Source organism: Protopterus annectens, chromosome 1.part1, assembly GCF_019279795.1.
Source record: "Protopterus annectens isolate FY-2018-M chromosome 1.part1, PAN1.0, whole genome shotgun sequence".
Taxonomy (NCBI): Eukaryota; Metazoa; Chordata; order Ceratodontiformes; family Protopteridae; genus Protopterus; species Protopterus annectens.
In genome coordinates, this window is record NC_056726.1 from 637,472,041 (window position 1) to 637,496,429 (window position 24,389).

The following is a 24,389-nucleotide window of genomic DNA, read 5'->3' on the forward strand; positions in this document are numbered from 1 at the left end:
TACTGGCTTTTACTTTAGAAAAGTAGATGCCAAACAGGAAAGGTTCCACCACAGTACCTTTGGGGTCTCCACTAGTGATTGGTCTCTTTGTGGAGATAACTTCTCCTGCATCCTATCTGTAAGCCAGTTGCCAATCCAGTGGGTGATGTAGGGGTTTATTCCCAGCTTATTTAGCTTTTCTACTATGCCTGAATTGGGAACTTTGTTTTGGCCAGGTCGAGATATGTGATGTGTAAGGTTTTGCCTTAGTCCACTGCTTTGAATGAGTAAGTATGACCTGCCCTTGACAAATCCAAACTGAAATGGGTCCATTGTTTAAAAGTTCCCTATGTCCTGACCGATTAGTTCCATAAGTCTTTCCATGGCTTTGCATACGAAGCTGGTTAGACTAATGAGTCTGTAATTGCCTGAGTCTGTAGTATGTCCTCCCTTATGTAGGGGAATGATTCTGTTCTCCATTTGCTTGGTTCAAAACCTGTATGGAAGTCGAGAATTAACAGTGTTGTTAGGGGTGTGGCTAAATTGTGCATCGTGCTATTTAAGATGCATCCAGGGATATTGTCAGGACCCACTGATACAGTATTTTTAGCTTTTGATAACACTTTTAGGATCTGGTCTTGTGTAATAGCTGGAGGCGAGCCAATTTCAGGTTTATCTTGAGGGACAGATGGAAGGGAGGGGCGGGGTAAAGTCAGAGATAAATTTATCAGCCAGCAAGTTCACTACATCTTCAGCCTCAGTGCACTTAGCGCACTGCTGCATTGTGGTTTTGAGATTAAGAATATAACTAAAAATGCCTTGTCATTGTCTTTGGTTGGGTAACTATTTTAGCCTCAAACTTGGCCTTGGTGGATTTTATTAAGCTCCTGAGTTGTTTGTTTATTTCACTGATAAGAGCTCTAAAATGTTGGGAATTATTCTTCTTACTTTTGGTCAAAATTCTTTTCCTTTTATTATAAAGCTTGTTGATTTTATGGTTCCACCATGTGGGTTTATTTCTGGGGTTGGCCTTGCACTTTTTCCTTTGGGGTACAGCTGCATCTATTCAGCTGTTTATATGCTGGTACAGTGTGGCGGTGTACATTTCTGTGTATTCTGTGGAGTTAGCTGGGGTTGTGGGGATTTGAAGCATGCTGCTGTACCACAATAATAATATCAGGACTATGAAGTTTGTCTTAAAGAGGCTTCTGAAGTTGCCTTTATTTTAAATTTCTAATGGTACTCAAGACGAAATCTTTGTGTAAAGACGTGCATAACTTAAGCCATATGTCAGACACTGCATCTGGGCACAAGGACTTTCACTTAGCAGCTTTACTTAACTTTGTCTCAATTTCTCTGACTGATGCTTCATCCCATTTCTTATTCTCTACATTAGAACTCCTTGCCGTTTCTTTGAAATCAGCTATCCATTCGGCATCTTTGTTACATTCAACATGGTCTCCATAAATAATTCTTCAAAATGTGCACCTTTCTTCTTTGGTGGTGTTTATTTCTTTCGCATTTTTCTCCAAAATTTCTACAAAACTTTTTCGGGACACCAATGAATTGCTTATCTTGTACTTTTCTGATACTGTGTTTTGCTTTTACACCACATCTATACTTCTAAGAATTTTTGAAGAATTCAAAAGAGTTGATCATATCATTTAACAGCAATACTTCTTGTCTTAGTTGCTTTACAGTATTTTCTGTTCAATGCTTTCATCATAGCCTTCTCCTTGGACCTTTCCTTTCCTTTGTTTGTCTATGTTTTTGTGTTAACACTATCTGTCTGTTTAGCTATACAGTGGTATATCCTACCCATACTACTCAACTGTACAGGTTTTCACAGAATGCCCAGATTCTTGCCTCATGTTGGGTCAGTTTCTCATAAAACTGTGGTTTTATGGCAAATCACTGGCAAATCACTGAGGGTTGAAGTAAGAAAATAATGACAAACATTTGAGTTTCTGACTTCATACTCTTCAGAAAATTCAAGCTAATTAAAAACCTGTTGTTCTATCAATTTTCTAAGTTTGTAAGAGCAATATTTAAAGACTGTCCCTATTTTTGGGCCTTTGTCCGCCATCATTGATGGCTTTGTCCAGATTTCTTGCTCTAAGAAGTTGAGAGGTATGATCCTACCTGTTATATCACATGCATTTTTCTTAACAGTCCTGATTACTCTGTTCATCCATTTATCACTCTTGTGACAATTTGGACCTTATTTACTTAGTGCAATCTATTTCTTTCTTCTATCTTAAAACATCTATCCAACGCCATTAAATAAAGCGGGTCTTCTCTTAGGTCACTTTCTTCTGGACTGAGAGCATGTTCTTTTGTTTGGACTTTTATACGAGTCTCCCACAGAAGACTCCAGGACATCAACTGGTGCCATATCTTCTTCTAATGTATCCTACTCCATTTAGTGTTCTTTTATCTGGGGACTCATTGCCCCGCACTAAATCCTTCATTTGGCAGACGGTCTAAGTTTAATCCCTACCTTGTATACATTCCACCTATGTGATCTTATTTTATTTCTGAAGATCACCCTGTTAATACAGAAACTCAATCACCTAGGTTTTGGTGCAGAACCCATTGCACGTTTTTTTCTACCTGCTTACAAGAGTTTTTCAAACATCTCACTAACTTGAGCTTCTCTTCCTGGATTTATACTGTTTTCACTCTTTGCAAATGATCTCACCGCTGATCTTAAAGGCTCAGCTTTAAGACAATGCAGACAATGTCAAAGTTCTAGGAAATAAAAATTCACGTGGAATACAATCCTTATTGCAAAAGGTCTTTGTTATTAGTAAAATGCGGTACTGGTATCCGAGTAATAGACTCATAATTTTTAATTTAAATAAAACTGGGACCGCATTCTGTGAAATAAAAAACAGTAATACAAAATATTAAATGATGTTCTTTGGGATCCAGAGATGTACCTAGCTATTCTGCTGCCTGCTGCCATTCCCTTATCTAGCAGCCTTCCTCAAGTTGAAGAGCAAAAAAAGCTCTTTCACTTGGACTTGGACTTCAGGAATGAAAAAAAAATCTTTTCTTTTAAACTGTAGCAAAGCACTTACATTTGTAGCAAGCAGTTGCTACAGTTCGTGCCAATGAAGGAGTGCTACAGTACCTCATTTCTAAGAAAAGAAAAGTATGAGAAGAGAGAAATAGTTACATGTTTTGTGTAAAACTTTTTCTTTGACAGCAGAATCCATCTCATTTCAAAATGGATCCTGACAGCATAGGTCTTGGCATTTCGTAGTGTCAATATGATGGATTGTTATTTACATCTAATAAAGGAAAGCTCAGATAAGCGGCCTGCCGCTTCTTAGTAAGCAAAACAACATAAAAATGTGTTTAATTTTATTCGGTCAGTGGCTATAGCCTGACATCTAACAAAAATGTTTGTTCAGAAGCTTTTAGTGTACAAACATGTCCGTAGCTTGCATAATACAATATTAACATACAGAAATGGCAATGGATGTTTTATTATGAAGGGGTATATTTTGTAGATGTGGTCATTGGATGGCTGTCTACTTGATATTTTCTAGTAGTAACAGTTTCTTATAATGTTGCTAGTTGGCTATTAGATCTGAGCACCAACTATTTGTTCAAACCATCTAGGGAGGGTGGAGTTACTCAACTGAATGCAGCTTTCGAGCTTGAGGTTATGCTGAATAAAAATAATATTCTGTTTACTTACTGAAGGGAACTTCAACTACTATTATTTTGTTAGCTAGAAGAATTGATATAGTTCTTAGAGACGTGTTTATTGGAACAGACATGTTTTAGTAACTCAGAAACTCTTTCAGCCATCTGTTTGTTTTCACTACTAATCACAATACTCTAGCACCAACTGGAAATAAATGCTTCTGTGCTTTGGATTGGTTAATATTTGATATTTGTACCAATTGGAATCTTTTACAGCAGTCCATTTACAAATGGTTAATTGACAGAAACTTGTTTAAAAACTGCCTGTGTACTTGTTCATATCAATAATCAATGATTGGTTAACATCAGGTCTCAACACCAATTATCTGATGAAGCTTTCGCCAGAGGGAAGGGACTTTTGAACTATTCACAGCTGTTTTTATCCTACATGAAAATTCAGTGATCAAAGTTTTCCAGTTATAAAATTCCGTTAATGAAAGGAATTTTGAGTTATGACTATGATTCTAGTAAATAATGCATACTGGAGAATGTTTACATTTTTAGTGAGATTATAATGGTATGGTTTGCCCACACATAACTGACATTTATTATTAGATGATGCTTCTGATTATTAACTAAGCACCATTGTGAGTGTTTCTGGATGTGGTATTTTAAATATAAATAAACAAATGATTAAATCTTATAAAAAGTGAATGATTATCACTGAGAATTTCAATATGATGCATGGATGTTTTTTCGAAGAGTATTAAATGACTGATTAACATCAGCTCTGAGCACCAATTATCAGGGAGGAGACTTTTCACTTATTCACAATTGTTTTTACCCCATATGACAATTCAGTGATCGAAGTTATCCAGCTATAATTTTCCTTTGATGAAAAGAATTCTACTAAATAACGCATATTGAAGAAAGTTTACATTTTTAATGAGATTACAAAGGTATGGTTCATCCACCCACAGTTAATAACTATTACTGGTGATGCCTTGAACTATTAACTAAGCACCACTGTGAATGTTTCTGGATGTGGTATTTTAAACATAAGTAGATGAATGATTAAATTTTATAAGAGTGAACAACGATCATTGAGAATTTTAGTAAAGAAACATGGATGTTTTTTCGAAGATATACTTGGTGACTGGAAACCAATGTTGAGCACTGTCTTTTGTGTTTGGTCACTGTTGACTTTAACTGCCAATCATTTGTCTAAGGGGTGGAGATGCAAGTGATTTTATTGGCCTTTTATGAGTGGACTAACAACCAATAAGATGTCTTTAAGATGGGCCCACTAGAACGCTACAGATTGGTGGAGTCATAATATTAGATGGTTTATGGGGTATATATTATAAGATTGACGGTTGAAAACATCGAACAACATATGGCCGACACCATATGATCGATGTCTTCAAATGTCGACCTTATAAAAAGACAAAAAGAAAAAAGTACCCTAATGGGTTTAAGCAGGGGGCAAGCCCCCCTGCACCCCCCACACCCCGCACTACTTAAATATACCATCTCCGAGACCGCACTACATTGCAGTAAATGGAAATCTCCCCTTACGGAGATTTCCATATACACGCTTGAGATTCTGAGCGTTCGCTATTCTCGTGTCGACAATGTTAGAGTCAACATTGTTGGCATTCGAGAATATAATATAGACCTGGTTTATGACTGGTTATTTTTAAATTAAATAACTGATGACAGATGTACACATTAGACTAAAGAAGGAGTTTATTAACCCTAAAGCGCTTATCTCTTAGTACACTGGAACCTAACAGTCATTTTGGTTTTATTAAAGTTAATGTTTTTATACTGTTTTATGCTTTACAGTGTGGCTCTATAGATGGTGGCATCTCATGTGGTAGTGCCCTCTCCAGCTCCCATTTTGTACTTTTTACTTTCCTGTTATCTGTTTTTTTAATGTTGATTTGTTGGTCCATTTTTGTTTGGTTGAGTGTGCTGGTGCCTGCATCTGTGGTGTCCGTGATGTGTGGAGTGCTCAAATGTAAGTTATTTTTTTTTTTTTTGCTCCTTGGAACAAAATGCATGGAAGGTGGACCTTTAGTGGTGAGTCAGGGCTGGATACAGAAGCAGAGGCTGAAACCTAGTCTGCTGACAAGATTTGCTGATTGGACTATTCCCGTGAACTGGAATCAACCAGAATGGAGTTTGGTCTGCTGATGGTGTTTTGGAGTTCATGATGATGACAGTACCTGTATGGATGGCAAAGACTGAGGAAGGAAGGAAGGATCATTTAACTGGTTGTGGCCGTTTGGGTCTGGACAGCAGCTGTGCAGTTTGTGGTGTCTGTGAGTCTGGACTGGGGCTTGGATGCTTCTGGTGCTAGAATGGAAGATACGGTGGTTGAAACTTCTGTACCTTTGGTGGTTTCGAAAGGTCCGGTCTGGTTTTTGGCTGTTGCCTGTGCTGGAGGGAATGCTGCAGTGATTAAATTCTTCTGTGCCTTCGGTTGGCTCATTACTGTTGTTAATGTGTCTTGTGTTTTTTGTGTTTCTTGTTTTTATGTTTTTTGAGTTTGGAGGAACGAAAGTTCATGCATCTATACACTTGTGTAAGGGTTGAATGACAAAGTTACTTCTGATTTCTCTAACTGTGGTTGGACGAATTTTTGGAGTTGTTTGTGTGTGTGTGTGTGTGTGTGTGTGTGTGTGTGGTGTGTGTGGGTGTGTGTGGGTGGTGTGGGTGTGTGGGTGGTGTGGGTGAGTGTGTGTGTATGTATATATATATATATATATATATATATATATATATATATATATATATATATATATATATATGTATATATATATAGATCCCATTTGATCCAGTGAATTTACGTTTCACTGAAACTTAAATTCACGAACTCAGTTATGCAAAAGTGCATTTTTTCGAAAATGCAATTTTGAGTAAAAACACATTAAAAAAAATGAGACCTGAAATAAAAACATGCAGTTTGCATGTTACTTTAGCTGTACATCAACGTTTAGTGTTGATGTACAACTATACACATATATATATATATATATATATATATATATATATATATACACATACACACACACACATATATATATATATATATATATATATATATATATATATATATATATAGATAGATACACACACACACAGTGACACACACACCCACACATGGAACTACTCACTATCATCAAACCTGACAAATATCGATCTTGCTAAAATCAATAAACAAATGGCAACATGCTACTGCACATACTCCACGGTTAATCCTCAGAACATGCAAAAATAAAAAGTGTTTTTTGCAGGAGCAAGTGTCCCTGTACTTCAAACAACCCCTACTAATAATATATCCTAACTCAGAGATTGCACAATCCACAGGGAAAGGACATATCCCCATATGTTGGGGACTGTCGATCTTGCACATCAGTCAACCATCCGTGTTGTTGAACAGTGAGAAACAACAATACAGAGGTCAAGTAAGTTCAAATCAACCAGTGCTATGGAAATCATACAAACACATGCACAAACGGAAGCGCGCGCGCACACACAGACACACACACACAGACACACACATATATATACACACACACTGCTTTGAATGGTGATGATTTATTATCTCAATTTGTTACTGTTATTAACCAAGGAACCTTACAGTTAAAGCTTATATTTCTATTAACTAATTTGTGGTACACTCCACTTATTTAGAGGAGAAGAAAGTAAAAGAATTAGGTCACATGTTTTAGAAAATCTACTAGAATGTTTGCTAAATCCTACCTATACAAGGTGTGTCACCTACACGGCCAAGCATTTTATTGGTCATTCCTCCTGTAGAAGTTGCACAAGCCACATTGCCTTCACTGTCAACAGCAACAGCACCAACAGTCCCAAGAGATCTGCAGAAAAAATGCACAAAACATATTTATATACAAGTATACATATACAAAAATGTTAAACATTGCTCATGAAAATTCAATGGCCCCCATGGCGTAAAGGGATGAAGCCCTGACTACTACTCAGGTTTGAGTAGCTGCCCAGGTGTGGAAGGTGCTAAACTGAGGAGATATTAAAGTAGACGCCAATACCTACCTACCACAATGGAAGTCTGGGATGCAATTCACCATAGCACATTAAGATACCCTACCTGATGGAGATCAGGACACAGGACCTGTGACAAGAACATGGCAAGCAGTCCTTGTTAAGCAACATGACTGCTCATAGCTGGAATCGGGACATGCATGAATGCACGTTAGTATCATTGGACAGGCAATGCAAAACACATCAGCAGCAAAAGTTTAAGTGGGATAAGACTAAGTAAAAAAAAAAAAAAAACCTCTTATGCTTGCCTTGATGACAGCCTCCTGGAAGCAGTTTTTCACCATGGGGAATTGAGCTAAAGTCAGAGGGATGCTGAAAAGTATGCATGCAGCAGGGGAGAATGGATTTAAAAATGTTCAATTATGAAAATAGTAAGACTAAAAAAATTACTTGAAAATGATACATCTGTGACAGCACAGTTGTAAGCATACTCATAGCAGTAGATCTTTAAGAAATCACCACTGTAACAAGTAAATTATACCATTTGGCTTACATCCCAAAAATCCATCTATGCTTTCCCAGGCCAGAATTAAACAAAAGCATTGGCTTCCTTAATGCTCTTCTGGTGTGTCTCGTGTGTGCATGTTTTTTTCAGTTCCTCGAAGAAGAATTTCCTGCAAAAGGAATGACAGGTGCTGCAGGCAAACACAGGTTATGGCAATTAAGACCAAAAAACAAAGATAATTCCATTTTAATAAAAAGGGATGAAGCAGCAGTACATAAGAAATCATATGCTAGGATGTAAAACAATAGAAGAGAGATTTGGAAACAGATGTGTATTAATAGTGACAAGAAACAGAGACAAAAACATATGTCTTTGCTGCTTATTCAAAGTAAACTAAAATTATCCAACAATGGGAAAAATAGAAGAGGAAAGCTCTGAGCAGAATATTACAAATTGTGAACTCAAAAAACAAGAAAAGGCAAACCAACAGATATAAAAGCAAGCAAACTCCTGGCAAGGAACATTACTGAAAGCCTAAGGCTGTTTCTCTGTACAAGCTCAGTGAGCACAGACACAGACTTGGGAACTGAGAGGAGTGCAGTGCAGTGCATGAAGTGTAAAGGATGAGTCTTAGCTTGGAAAAGGTTCAAATGTCAATATGACTTAGACTAGAGGTCCAAATCCTAAAGGTTTTAAAGATGGATTGAATCAAGTAAGATCATCATGTACAGACCTCACCTGCTGATGTACTACAAGGCAACCATCTTGTCCAGTGAAACTATCTATCTAGGTATCTTGTAGTAACAGAGGCAAGTCTCCCTATCTGGTATACGGTGTACTGCATGGGCTTGCTGAAGCTGCTCATTTGGTAATATAGGTACTGTTCAGCTGAAAAGGAAAACTTTTTCCAGTTGGCATGTATGGTTGAGTAGCTGACTTCCAAACAAGGTCTGTCCCATCTAACACCTCAGACAGAAAGCCTTCTAAAGTCTTCATAACTAGAAAGAGGTGGGAGTGCAAAACTTGACCTCAGTCAGAAAGATGATGGACAGTCTCTCTGACTTGTCTTCAGAAGTTTGCCAATATATTGGCCTCTGACTGGAGCTCTTTGTGAGGAAGGGCTAAAGGGCTCTAAAAAGTGGCCATACATTACAAGACTTGGGGAACTACTGACCCTTAGTGGTAGTTTTGCAGCTGGAATAAAGTCTAAGAAACACCAGCTACCGCAAGTCATAAACAGTAATCAAGACTAACTGCCGTGCCTCAGGCAGGCACTGGTGGGGGAAGACCATGTGACATGACTACCTTCCTCAGCAGTCAGGTGAAGATTTTTCTTGGGAAATGGCTGGGTCTAGAAAAAAGAGGTGGAAGATCTAAAAGGGGTTCACAGAGGTCCTCCACATTGGAGATTATCTGCTACACAGGAAGCAGATTTTCTCCTACATTCTGAAAAATCTATGCTCTTTCTTATGGGAGAATATCATCAGACAGACTGTCCAGCACAGGCAAATGCCCAAATCTGCTGCATCAGCCACAATGTCAGCATAGTCAAAACTAAAGTGGGCTATGTGGAACATCAGTGTGAATGTCAGTCTTGACTGCATCCACCTCAAACTACTACTCACACATGAAGGAATTCCTTTTTACAGTCTGGTCTACTAGAGATAACTGGAACCAAACCATGAGACAGAAAACTTGAAGGCTGTAAGCCCTACATTGCAAAGGAGAAAATCTCTCTTACCCATCCTGTCTAAGGCCTTGGATACCCTTCTGAGACAGCAAATGGATAAAGTGGCATGATCTCATGGCTATGAGCACAATCAAAGATGACCACTCAAAACTCAACAATACCTCATCAGCTCACATCTTTCAGCTGGAGACTTGTAAATAGCATCAGTGCAGCATACTCGCCTTTGGTGCAGAAGGCTGTGGGCTCAATTCCCAGGGTGGTGGTGTAATCCTGAGTGTGTCACCCTCAAATGAGATTTTAAATCAAGGCTCCATCTGTTTCAGATGGTGTTTGCTCAGGTGGACAGAAAAGGTCTCACAGTACCTATCAAAAAGAGTAGGTGTCCTGTATTTGTATTCTATTTGGAACTTTACATAAATACTGTATTATATATTTAAATATGTTTACCAGTTTTTCTTTTTTGGTCTTCAAATATTCACAATGGAGAAAAATAAGAAGTTATGTACCTACCATAACGTTCCATGTTAGTTGTCTTCTTCTCGCCTTCTTTCTTGCTGGATGGGTTCGGAGCCGATCCTCGGCTCCGACTCGGCCAATACTAAAGCTCGAGAGCTAATTCCACCGGCTCGAGGCTCCCCTATATCCCACAATGCTAGGCGGTAACTACTCAGATCTCCTTTGATAGCTATACCAAGCAATCCTAGTCTCCATAGAATGGAGTAGGGAAACCCACCTCAAAACAATCTGCGTAAAAAGTATCGCAGACCTCAGAAAGGATAAAAGAGGTGGAAGAACGTGTGGGAATGACGACTTCCAGAGGAAGAACACAAACTGAATTCCTGTCGGTCTGTCCAGGCTTGGGGGAAGGAGGGTGGGACGCAAGAAAGAAGGCGAGAAGAAGACAACTAACATGGAACGTTATGGTAGGTACATAACTTCTTAATGTTAAGTTGTCAATCTCGCCTTCATTCTTGCTGGATGGGACCACGTCCCTAGCACCTTATCCAGGGTGGCCTATCGGAACAGACTCTTGAGAACAGTGGAACCAAAATTGGCACGGCTTCTGGAAACCATGTCCAATTTGTAATGTGAAATGAATGTATGAGGAGAAGCCCAGGAGGCTGCTGCACAAATGGAATCTATTGGCAACCTATCCTGAAAAGCTACGGATGTAGCTAATGCCCTAGTTGAATGAGCTCTAGGTCTTGAGGGTAGTTTTTGATGTCTGATCTCATAGATGAAAGTAATTGTAGAGGTGAGCCATCTAGAGAGGGATACTTTAGTAACTGGAAGGCCCAATTTCCCTTCCGCATATGACAGAAACAATTGATTAGATCCTGTCTAAGTAATATCTAAGTTGGCGATGAACATCCAAAAAATGTAGCTTTTGTTCTGACCTGCTTGAATAGTTAGGGAAAAAGACGGGGAGATCAATAATTTGGTTTAGGTTTATTTGAGAGGAAACTTTAGGCAAAAAGGATGGATTAGTACGGAGGGATACCCTGTCTTTGTGAAACACTAAGTAAGGAGGATGACTGCCCAGAGCATGGAGTTCAGATACCCTTCTCGCTGAAGTTATAGCTACCACAAAAAGTGTCTTCCAAGAAATCAACTTCAGAGAACATGAAGCCGCTGGTTCGAAGGGGGGAAGGATTAAAGATGCCAGAACCAAGTTCAAATCCCATTGAGGCGGGGGATCTTTGATTGGAGGTTTGATACGCCCCTTAAAAAGGCTTTACAGAGTTTGTGAGCCATGATGCTAGACTCCGAGACACCAACATGAAAATTAGATATGGCAGCCAATTGAACTCTAATGGTAGATGCAGACGATCCTAAATGAAAGAGTTCTGCTAGAAAATCTAGAATAGACTGGATAGGTGCTGTAAAGGGATCTATGTTCTTTGACGTTGCCCAAAAGGAGAAGAGTTTCCATTTGCTACTATAAATCTTCCGGGTAGAAGATTTATGAGAGGCTATCAAGATATCTCGGACTGAGCGAGATATTGAGGGAAGCCTGGCTAAGGTTGGAATCGGAGAAACCACGCTGTGAGGTTTAGAGAGGGCAGAGATTGGTGCAGCTGACCCGATTGGTGGGTTATCAGATCTGGTACTGGGTCCAGATGCCAAGGCTGCTCCAAAAGGTATCGATGAAGAAAGGGAAACCATATCTGTCGAGGCCAGTAAGGGGCAATGAGGATCATTGTCACTCTCAAGGCGATGGCTTTCTGAATTAGTTGAGATATCAGTGGAATGGCTGGAAAGGCATATAGAAGTCCCCGGGGCCAATCGTGGACTAGAGCATCTCTGGTGGGATGGCCTGGTAACGGGAAGAGAGTGAAGAAGTCGTGACACTTGCTGTTTTGGGGAGTAGCAAAAAGATCGCAGCAAGGCTGGCCCCATTTTAGGAATACTTCTTCTAGAACTGATTTCTTTAGAGACCACTCGTGGGGCAAGAGAATTGCCCTGCTCAATTTGTCTGCAATAACGTTGGATTTCCCGGGAATGTGCGTTGCTATCAGAAAACGCTGAGAAGAGATCGCCCATTGCCAAAGTCTGAGTGCCTCTCGACATAAAGGGTATGATCTGGTTCCGCCTTGTTTGTTGATGTACCACACTACGGACATGTTGTCCATTTGAATTGCAATAGTCCCAGTGGGAAGATAGTCGTGAAGGGCTTGCAACGCTAAAAGCACTGCTCTCATCTCTAAGACGTTTATGTGCAAGTGGCACTCGAAAGGTTGCCACGTGCCTTGGACTGTCCTGCCCTGATAATGCCCCCCCCCCACCCGATCAGGGAGGCATCTGTTGTCAATGTGACGACTGGGAGGGGAAGACTGAAGGGTCTTCCTCGGAGAAGCTGATGTGATGTGATCCACCAAGACAGTTGATTCTTGCATGATTGAGTTATCAATATGATATGGGACATCGGGAGCTGTTGAAAGGACCATTGAGTAAACAGCATCCATTGGAGCATCCTCATGTGAAAGCGTGCTAAGGGAAGAAGGGAAATAGCTGCTGCCATGAGTCCTAACACCTTCAAAACTAGTCTGGCTTTGACTTTGTTGCATTGTAAGAGAAGGGAAACTTGGTTCCGAATGTCTGACACTCTCTGCTCTGTGAGTCTGGCTGAAAGATTGAGTGTGTCTAAGGTGGCGCCTATAAAGGTAATAGATTGACAAGGCGACAAGGCAGATTTTTCGAAATTTATTGAAATGCCTAGAGCTTGGCAAGATTGGATGGTGAAGTCCCTGGATAGAAGAAGCTGATGTCTGGTGGTGGCAGTAAGGAGCCAGTCGTCTAAATATGGAAACACCTGGAATCCTTGACATCTCAAGTGAGCCGCGACCACTGCCATGCATTTGGTGAACTCACGGGGGGCTGTAGTGAGACCAAAGGGCAGGGCCCTGAACTGGTAGTGACTGGCTCCCAGCCTGAAGCGGAAATATCTCCTGGAGCGTTTGTTCATCTTGATGTGGTAGTACGCGTCCTGAAGATCTATTGAGCACATCCAATTGTCCTGACCCAAGAAGGGTAGAATGGACTGTAGCGTGACCATCCGGAACTTTGTTTTCCTGGCATACTTGTTTAAGTGGCTGAGATCCAGTATGGGTCTCCAGTCCCCTGTCTTTTTTGGTACCAAAAAGAATTTGGAGTAGATTCCGGATCCTTGCTGGTCTGCCGGGACTGATTGGATAGCTCTTTTTGATAGCAGCTTTGAAATTTCTAATGCTGCTTGTTCCCTTAGACCGAGTGGAACGTCTGGAAGGGATCTTTTGGGTTGGGTTGGGATGTGAATAAAGGGAATTTTGTAACCCTCGGATATGATAGACTGTACCCATTTGTCTTGAGTAAGGGAAAGCCAGGCTTTTGGGTACAGGGATAACCTTCCCCCGACTGCCTCCGAAGGTGGACAGCCGGGCAGCCCCTCAGGGATGTAAAAGGGTTTTGTCAGAGAACATTTCTCTGCTACCCTGGTTTTGCGGACCTCCTCTGGCTCTAGGGCGGCGTCTATTATTATTCCCCCCTCTGCCTCTAGAGGGGAATCGGCCTTGTGCGTCAAATGAGACTCCCTGGGATTGTTTGCGGAACCACATCTTTCCTCCTCTCTGACCTTTGGGATAGGGTCTAGAAGGGATAGAAAAACGGACTCCTACAGCAGAGAGATTCTTACCTTCTACCTCGCACCTGGTCAACGTATCCTTCACCTGAGGACCAAACAAGGATGATCCATCAAAGGGAGAATTGGTGAAGGACGCCTTGAAAGGGTCCGCAAAGTTGCATAGCCGCATCCAGGCGTGACGTCGTAAGGCAACACCTGTGCCTGCGGCTCTACTCGCCCCATCTGCTGCATATGAGACCAGCCGCATGGAGGAGTTAACAATGGAATTCAGGGTTGCCAACTGGGAGTTCATTGTGTCTTTGAACCCCTCAGCTGTAGGATCCTTTATCAGTTCACCCATATCCTTGAGTAAATCTCTCTGGAGACGAGTGAAGTGGCATAAGTAATTCAGCGAACACATTGAAAAGGTCGCTGATGAGAACATCCGCTTGCCGTTCCTGTCCATGGTCCTAGACTCCTTATTAGGAGGATGGACAAGGATCAGCTAACTCCTTCTTAGTGGCCGCAGCCACCACCATGGCATCAACAGGGACACCTTTGGATAAAAAATCTTTATCTCTAGGGGCAGTAATAAATTTAGATGGTCTCCTCGGGGTGGGTTCCACTGAATCAGGAGCTGTCCAAGCCTTCCTTGCCACCACTTCCATAAGGGGGTCAAAGGGAGTGGACACCCAGGAGGTAGAAGGGCGAGAGCCAAACGCCTCAAGATACACTGACTCATCCTCCGAAGGGTTAAGGGCTGGCCAGTTCCTCCTCTGTTTCAGGATCTCAAGGATGTCAGCAAATGAGAGATCCTCAGAGGGGGATCGAGGGGAACCTTCAGATTCCTCTAAGTCAGTGTCAGAGGTGATAGACTCAGGGGAGTCAATGTGCCTCCTCTTGCACTGCCTCTTCCTTGGGGGATCTCCTGCCGGGTCAGGAGAGGCCTCAGAAGAGGAGGAAATTCCCAATGGGGAAACTTGAGGAGTTGGCTCTCTGCGGTTTAAGACGAGGGGGTGAGTAGAAATCACCGCAGGCACTGTAGATGGGGGGGCTGAAGGAGCCGACTGTGGGGCAGAACCTGGTTCTAGCACACTCCCCATGACCTCGAAGGCACCCCTGTCAGGCAAGGCCAGAGGCCCCCCGCTCCGAAGAGACAAGGACCTCCCCCGGCACCAACAGGGACGGCTCTGAAGCCGATGTCGGAGCTGAACCCGCAGACGACGGAGCCAAAAGGGAAGGTATCGGATCCGACGCACCGACAGTCATGGCTCCGACAAGCCCTGGCTCCAAACTCAAAGGAGTCGGAGGAGGAATGTATTGGGGAACGGAAATAGCCATTGACTAGTGAGTCGGGCTATGCAGCATTTGGGCCAGTGCCTCGGACTTGAGAAGTCTACTCACTACCCTTTGCAAATTATGGTCACATAACCTGGAAGACCGTGAGGAATGACTTTTATGGCTCCGTTCAGAAAGAAGAGGGGATCCTGGCGCCGAATGCACGGAGCCAATAGAGGGGGATCTGGACCTCTTCCTAGACTGTGGCTCCGATAAGAGTATCAGAGCCAACGGAGTTTTATCACCCTCAGCTCCAGCCGGAGCCGAGGTAACAGTATGAGGCTTGGAAACATCGGCTCCAGCCGGAGCCGATGTCGAAGCCGACTTAGTCTTTCCAGCAGAAAACTCTACACCGGAGCCGACTGTTTGGAAGTTTTGGAAGGCTTCCCCGACACAGACTGAGTCGGGGGGCCTTCAGGCTTTAATAAGCCCCGCAAGATTAATTTATTCTTGCATTCCTGCAGGGTAGGGCTAAAACCATGACAAACAGCACAAGAGTCCTGCAGGTGCAAAGGCCCCAGGCAATACACACAAGAAGTGTGACCCTGTGTCAGAGACATTTTCTGACAGCACGAGTCACACTTCTTGAAGCCTGAGACCTTGTCTTTTAACATAGTAAAAAAGGAGTGCCTGACAACAACACAAACACACTACAGACACACCCTTTACTGAAGAAATTATAATTATTAAGGCTAACACAAGCCACAAACACACACACACACACACACACACACACACACACACACACACACACACACACACACACACACACACAAGCCCTTAACAGAAAAACAACTAATTTAGTCACTAAAGGACTGGGGGAAGGGAGTGGCCGAAGGCCTACAAGATAAGGGAAGAAAGGGAATATAGACCCAAAAAACAGGGGTCGATATCTAAAAACTTAATTAAACTAAAAAGTTATGGTATTAAACAAAAAAAGGGGGTTAAGAAGTACCTAATATGGTAAAAATCTAACTCACCTGCCTGAGCCGGTAGAAAAGCACCTTGTCAGCTATAGCAGCAAACGAGATCTGAGTAGTTACCGCCTAGCATTGTGGGATATAGGGGAGCCTAGAGCCGGTGGAATTAGCTCTCGAGCTTTAGTATTGGCCGAGTCGGAGCCGAGGATTGGCTCCGAACCCATCCAGCAAGAATGAAGGCGAGATTGACAACTTAACATACAATGTTTTCTTTAGTAGACCTCCACTCCTTCTTCCACAACCACCATTTTATTCTTATTATAATTGTTGGAAAATCCATTTCCCATTAAACATAATCATATAGAGACTTTCATTCCAAACAAATCATGTAACAAAATATTCTTCTATTTTTAACTTGTTGGTTTTTTAGTACCCTTGTAAAATCCATATGCTTTCACGCCCATATTTATTTCTTTTGCTATTTCCAAAAAAATTCTTTGCACAATTTCTTCCATCATTTTTTTATTCTTTTAAATGTCAAAAACACGTTCTGCTGTTTCTTCTTCCCCACAATACAGACAAATATTTCACTTCTCTTTTTATATGGTATATCACTTTTAACAGGAAGCTTATTTATATTTAATCTCCATAAGAAATCCCAACATTCCATCCAAGTTTTACACCACTTATTTTTTTCTTTAATACCTTTTTCTTTGTACAAGTTTTCCCATGGATTAATACAAAATAATTAATCCGTTATCTTTTTATACCATACTTTGCTTCTTTCCTTTATCTCATCAATATTTATTTTCCATATTTTTATTTTTTTCTAGATAACTTTGTATTTCATGTTTCTTTTTTATTAGCTCTAACGTCTTCCCACATGTCCTTGTATTTACAATTAAATATCTTTTCCACTAATTTCTCTTTATCTTTCATTCATATTAACACTGAATATAAATTCATAGAAGCTTCAAATACTACTGGATTTATTAAACTTAAACCACCACCTTCTTTACTTATGTATAATGCTCCAAAAACATATGGTTCTGCCACCAATTCCACTTAAAAACACTTGGAAACTTAATAAAATATATGATAAGATAAAATAAAATAAACACACTGGCTGAGGATTTGAAAAAGGTATTCTACCGAAAGGGCTTATCCGGTTTATGAGCCAGTGTGTTTATTTTATTTTATTTTATCTTATCGTATGTTTTATTAAGTTTCAAGTGTTTTTTTAAGTGGAATTGGTGGCAGAACCATTTGTTTTTGGAGTTTTATATTTTGATGTGCACTGCCTTTGGTGACACTACTTGCTTCTTTTTTTACTTATGTATAATACTCCTCTTTTAACCACATTCAATCTAGAACCCCATATAAAGGAGAAAATTATTTCCATCACATCCTTTTCAGATATTCTTGGAATCATAAAAACACTTACTACATATGCCATAACACCAAATTAATTAACTTAGCTTTCTTTTTATACAATTTATATGTTTTCCATAATGCACATAGTTCTTTCATATTTATCAAATTTTCCCAGTTTCTTTTCTTTATTTACTATTACCAAACTCTATTCCTAATACCATTATTTCAGTTAACATGAACTGGATACCAATTTTATTTCCTAACCCTTGACGTTTTTCTTTATTAAGGTCCTTCCCCACATCTTTTAAAAACTCTGTTAAATATTTAATTACCTTTTCCATCCAAGGTAAATTCTTTGTTACAACAACTATATCATCACCGTATGTCATTATTACCAAAAATGAATCACACTTCTCCATTACATATTCTGTCGTTTTCACTTTACCCTTGATTTCACTATTAAATTCATAATTAAAACATTATTTAATTCCATTATTCATTTCTATTTCTTTACTTAACCATACGTTAATATTTTCACTTTGTTGTTTTTATACGCATTCATTTTTTATGTTTACTAATATTGCAACTATTCATAGATTTCCATAAAATTTCATGTTTTATTTTGTCATAAGCCTTATTAACATCACTTATGATTAATTTTACTTCGTTCCCCTTCCTTAATAACATTATCTACTAATTCCCTTATAATCATTAAAAGTTCTTGATAACCTCTTCCGTTAATATCGAGTACATTTTATTCTAATGTGTTTTCTATTTTACTCACTATCCTCTTATGTATAAACTTCATGAATATATTATAAATCAGTATTATACAATACTATTGATCTCCATTTACAAAACGGGCTTTTTGCCAGTCTTTTAATTTTTTTATACATTTTATATCTCATCTAAACCTGCTGCTGAATCTATGTTAACTTGCTTAATTACTTTATCTAATTAATCTATACTTACCTTCTTTTCCAATTCATTATTCAATAAAGCTGTAGGTTTTTAACTTGCCAATCCTTTTGGAGTTTTCTCCTTGTCTTCTGTTTATTCATTTATTCTACACATACCACCGTTTCCATAATTTGTGCTTGATTTTTTGTAATTTCTCATTTTTTTATCTTTCATTTGTCTTATTACACTACTTTTCCAAGTATGCTGATACCTCTTCTTTATTTTCTTGTAATAAATGTCTTTGTTTAAATAACAAGCTTTTGATTTTTTTCATATAGTTCTTTTATAGAATTCTATTGTATTATGTTCTAAATTTAAAAAAACGCTATAATATGCAAGTACATATTCCTCTTTCTCTCTCTCTTATTCATTTCCCAACATAATTTTCTTTGCACTTCTTAAGAATTATCCACCACTCAGACCAATTTTTGTAAAATGGTATCGTCATTAAATGTCCTTTCCATAATGGTTTGGTTATGTCTTCTCCGCTATATTCCATTCTTTTTCATTTATTCTTTTTATTCCTTTCCATCCTTAATGTATTCTTTATTTTCCTCATTCTCTAGGCATATTGCTTATGTGATCTGAAAATCCTGTCCTTACCACTTCTTTTTCTGCTATTACACTCATCCTTTCTGACATTATAAAATAACTAAGCTCTGTTTTAAACATATTTCTTTCATTTGTCCATCGTTCTTCTTTCCATAAAACTAACTTTCCACATTTCAATACTGCCTTCATTTTTGTATATCTTTCCTCTTTTCTTTCTCTTATGCTACAATTGAAACCACCTGTTATTATTATATTCATGTTCACTATACATACATACATACAAATGTTTCAAGCAAGGGCATTAATGCCCTTCTAGCCTGCCAATTTACCAAAACACTTGTTCCCATAATAAATGTCCAGGCTGTTCTTAAAAATATCTAAACTAGTACTTGCTTTAATATAATTTGGTAGTCTGTTCCAAGCATCAGCTACTCTGTCAGAGAGCCAATTAGTAGACTTCTCATTTCTATAGAACTTTCTACATAGGTTATCTGATGATTCTCTAGTACTTTTGATAACCCCAAACATAGTTGTCCCTTAATGCCCTATAGACCTGAATATGATCTCCTCTTAAATATCTGTAAGAGACACTGTACAAGTTCAGATATTTTAGTCTTTCATGACAACTTAAATTTTCACATCCATGGATGCCCTTAGTATATTTCCGCTGTACTCTTTCCAGTTTATTCATGCTTGTTTTCGTATAGGGTTTCCATATCGTTATTCCATACTCAAGTTTGGGTCTAATGTAACTAACAAACAATGACTTTATTATGTTTGATTTCCTAGACTTTATAAATCTTTTTATACAACCTATAGTTCTATAACTATCATTAGCCAACTGGTTGATATGATTAGAAAAACTCATAGCTGAATCCACCCATATACCCAGGTCCTTAAATGAGTCTACACTTTCAATCACTGTGTGCTGTATTAAATATTCACCTTTCAGTTTATGTCTCCCAAATCTCATATGCTTAGTTTTTGATGTATTTATCAACATATTATTCTCATGTGCCCAAATGGTCAATTTAGTCAAATTATTTTGCAGACATGCCTTATCTGTAACACTTGTAATCAGTTTACCCAATTTCAGTTCATCAGCATATAGACTGTAGAACACCTCAGATAAAAAAGTAAGGTCTGAAAGATACAATCTAAACAAGTAAGGGCCTAGGACAGAGCCTGTGGGACACCTTGACTGTAATCAAAGATTTCACCTGTCCGGTTGGTGTGTGATACTTTCCAAGTCGCCATGCAGCTATCCATCTTATCAACAGTACATCAATACCTAGTTGTACTAATTTATTGATCAGTGTTTTGTGCATGACCCTGTCAAATGTTGAAGTTAAATTTATATAAATCACATCACATCACAATTTTTCATTCATAGCTATTATATTGTTATAGAACATCATGTTACAGGTGGTAATATATCTATTTTCAACATATGCATGCTGATATATGGTTTCAAGTCCCAGCCTAGCCAGTTCTGACAATAACTTATCCAGCATTACCTTCTCCATTACTTTTTCACAACATGAAAGTAGACTTAATGGTCTATACGATTCTGGGTTTGTCCTACTCTCCTTTCCCTTAAAGACAGGTTTAATAAGTGCATGTCTCCAATCTTGAGGACTCTCCCCATATTTATATGACCTAGTGAATAATAGGTATAATGGTAGTGTAAGTTCTTGCTGAAGTGTTCTCAAGTCATGGTTACTTATTCTGCCTCCTCCCTGCACTTTATATGGATCCTGTTTGCACAGTTCTTTTTCAATATAATCTAATTTGATTCCAGTGTCTGGGGTTACCTGGATGTCACTAGGACAACTTACCACCCCTTTTGTGGAGCCAAACCATTTTGCATAAGATTTTGTAAATATATCTATAATCTGTTGTGTCTGAGAATACATTTTAGAATCTGCACACAATCAATTTGTATCTTTACTCCTTCCACATCTTATGTTTCTATAAAAAGGTTTCCTATTATGCTCAATATCTAAATTTTTCTTGATCTTGTCTAACACTATGCTTAATCTGTTTGTCCAGCTTGTTTATTTCAGTTTTCAAAGCTGTAGTTCAACCTCTCTTCCATTTCTTATATTTTTTGTCTCTCACCTTAATCACATATCTTGTTCTTATGGAAATATACCCCCCCCCCCAATGTTGCATGTCTAGATCCTGATGGTAAACATTTTTTTTGACTTTTTGCACTCAAAACAATTCCTCTTTCAAAACTTTCCAAATTCCATCTGCAGTTTTTCCACTGAACACCTCACTCCAGTTAGTTTTATATAGTAACTGTTTTGCTTACCTATAATCTGTAATTAACCTTCTGTGTATTAGCTTAGATTTCAGTTTGGCAGAATTATCTACCAACAAATTAACCTTAATAACCCATGATCACTGCATCTCAATGGTGGTAAAACTTGACTTGAAGTTACAGTACCTTCTTTGGGAACACAACCAATATCTAGCATATGCCGTCCCCTGGTAGATTTTTTTACAATCTGAAGCATTTGTTGTTCCTGAATATACTCTGTGAATAATTTCTTTACTAACGTTGCTGAATCAATATTATTCCAGTCTGTTTCTGGTAAATTTAAGCCCCCAGCTAATATTATCCTTCCTTCGTGTTTCATGTAAGAAATGTATGAATTCCTCTAGGTCATCTGCACATGACTTTAGTGGTCTATACACTCCAACAATTGGTATATGTTCCAGGGTTGTCTTTACTGTCACAGTTACACAGTCTATAGTATTGGTGTTATCACTGAACATGTAATAATCACAGGTCTCATAGTTATCTTTAATCCCTATCAAAACACCTTCACCTGATTTTTTGTTAGAATGTCTGTTACAGTAAAAACATTTATACCCTGACAGAACTGGTTTGCAGTCATTGTTCTTTAACCATGTTTCACAAACAATAACAACATCAATTTTGTGGGAATGTAGCAAATTTTATAAAAGAAACTTCATTATTAATGTTCCTAGAAGTAACAACCATCAGAGATGCAACAAATGTTGCTATCTGTGAACTGCTACATTTCTGACCTGGCAATAATCCTGGCTAGTGTTTGTCAAATATTGCAAAATATCTGCTGCAAAAATTCTCTTTCCTGATCTTGACAAATGCACACCATCCTGTCTGAACATGTGTGCCCAAAAGAAGGCTTGGATGCTCTACACATTTCCATTTTTTTAAACAAGACATTTTTCCATGTAGGTGTTTATCCCAATTTTTTTTCATTCACAGTGACCCGACTAACCCTTCTATAGGTGATTTGTGAAAAATATGTCCTAACACCAGTATAAGCTATAATATCTAGGAGGGCTGTCAGTTCCCAACTAACATCCAGAGAATCTTTGATGGTGACATCATCTGTACCAAAATGAAAACAGATCCATACTTCCTTACATTAAGGTGTTCCAAGGTTTGCTTCACATCTTCTATTTTTGCTCCTGGCAAGCATAACACTACTCGATGTCCATTATCATCTCTGCAAATATAAGTATCAGTTCCTCTAACAACAATCTCCAATTACACAAATATATTTGCTGACCATCTCTGAAGAATCTTCAGCTTCTAATACACTTTAACATAATCTGATATTTGCTGAAATAAACGTTCTCTTTCTTTTAACCATTACACAAGCATAAACTGTTATAATTCTATATATTTTTTCTTGCTATCCAATATCTAGGACAGTTGATCTACCCATTCTAATTAACAAATTGTGTAATACCTTTACTGTTCTTCTACATAAAAATGTGATTCTGGAACAATGTTCATTTCCTGAATTCTATATTATATGTCCATTCCATCATTTTTTTTGTCTGCAGTTTTTCTTCTTTTGTTATAAACCTTGGTGACTCCATGCTGGCTGTGGAAGGTAAATCTCTCTATATATTTTTTTGTATGCGAGTTGCTTAAACTGATGGAGCTGCTTCCTCTTTTACCAGCTCCATTTTGTTTTCTGTTTTAAGAACTCTGTTTGGCCTAGAGTTTTTGTTCTATGCAGCAGGCAGACATTTAAATTACCTAGGCTGCACATTTCCCAGTTTTTTTCCATTGGTTAATTTGTTTCTTGAGGGACACAAATAAAGAGAGAATTTCGAGATCTTTGTCTCAAGATCTGCAAAAACTACACGCACTGTTGGTGACTCCCTGCTAGTTATTTTTCCCACCCACCTTCCCATTCCTTGATCTGCTTTATAAATTTAGCAATTTTAAGTTGACCACCATTACTCCAAATTGAACTTAATAAGCTCCTCCCTTTCTACACTGCTGTTTACATATTGAATTATTTGCCTTTGGGTGTGTTTATTTTGGGGGAAAAAAAGGGTATTTTGCCTCTCGTTGTTTATTCTACTGATGTACTTGCTCTGAATTTATTATCTTGCTAGCTGTTGGGTAAAGTAGTGTATGTAAAGCACCTTTCTGTTTTTACATCAACAGGACAGTAGATTTTCCATCTAGTGGCAGTGGATGGTAGCCTGGTCTATAGAGATTGGGAAAATACATTAGCCATTTCTTCATGTAGCTGTTTTACTGGCTGGAGGGCTTATTAATCAGCTTACCTTTTTTTAATGCCTTTATAAATTCTGCACAATTGTGTGGCTCTTGGCTCATTTATACAAATGTAAGTACTTTTATTGAATAATCACACTTTTATAGGCAGTTTAAAGTACACTGCTGTATCTGTATCAAGTGTGTTGTGGTAGCATCTTACTCTGTGCTTTTACATTAGGAGGACTGAGATTATTCATCTAGTGGCAGTAGGTACCTGATCTATATGAGTTGGGAAGTGCAAACAAAAAAGGGCTCTAGGTGTACTCATTTTATTGGCCAAAGGGCTCAGTAGACAGTTTTCTGAATTTCCAGTGCTGGTATAAATTTGGCACATTTGCATGGAGCTGTGCTAGTGCCCTGTACAGATGCAAACATTTGGAAACATTGTTTATTTTCATGATACTGTGAAAGTTTACAGTGCTAGTTACCTTACTATAGCACCCAGGACTACTGCTGCTCAGAGATAATCTGATTTAGTGCTGGGCAGCATCGCTAGTTAGGTTAGCTGCAGATTACACCAAGTAAGCACCCTTTCCTCATCCCGTTACAAACACACTCCACTTCTACTTTTTCAAGTACACATTATGACCTGCAACTATGGACGAACACTTCCCTGCTATCTCTGCATCCAGCTTGGTGGACATGGGTATCCTGAGGCAATGTAACAATTGTCATATGTACACTGACAACCACTTAATTCCCGA

At 38.9% G+C, this 24,389-nt stretch overlaps 1 protein-coding gene across 1 annotated transcript in view; it reads right to left on the minus strand.

The window, feature by feature from the left end:
- LOC122814926 (isoaspartyl peptidase/L-asparaginase-like) overlaps nucleotides 1-24,389 on the minus strand; it is a 431,511-nt gene that overhangs the window by 215,965 nt on the left and 191,157 nt on the right. The window contains exon 7 of the mRNA XM_044087192.1: nucleotides 7,408-7,526. Within this exon, the coding sequence (XP_043943127.1) occupies nucleotides 7,408-7,526 (119 nt within the window). The remainder of the gene's footprint in view (nucleotides 1-7,407; nucleotides 7,527-24,389) is intronic.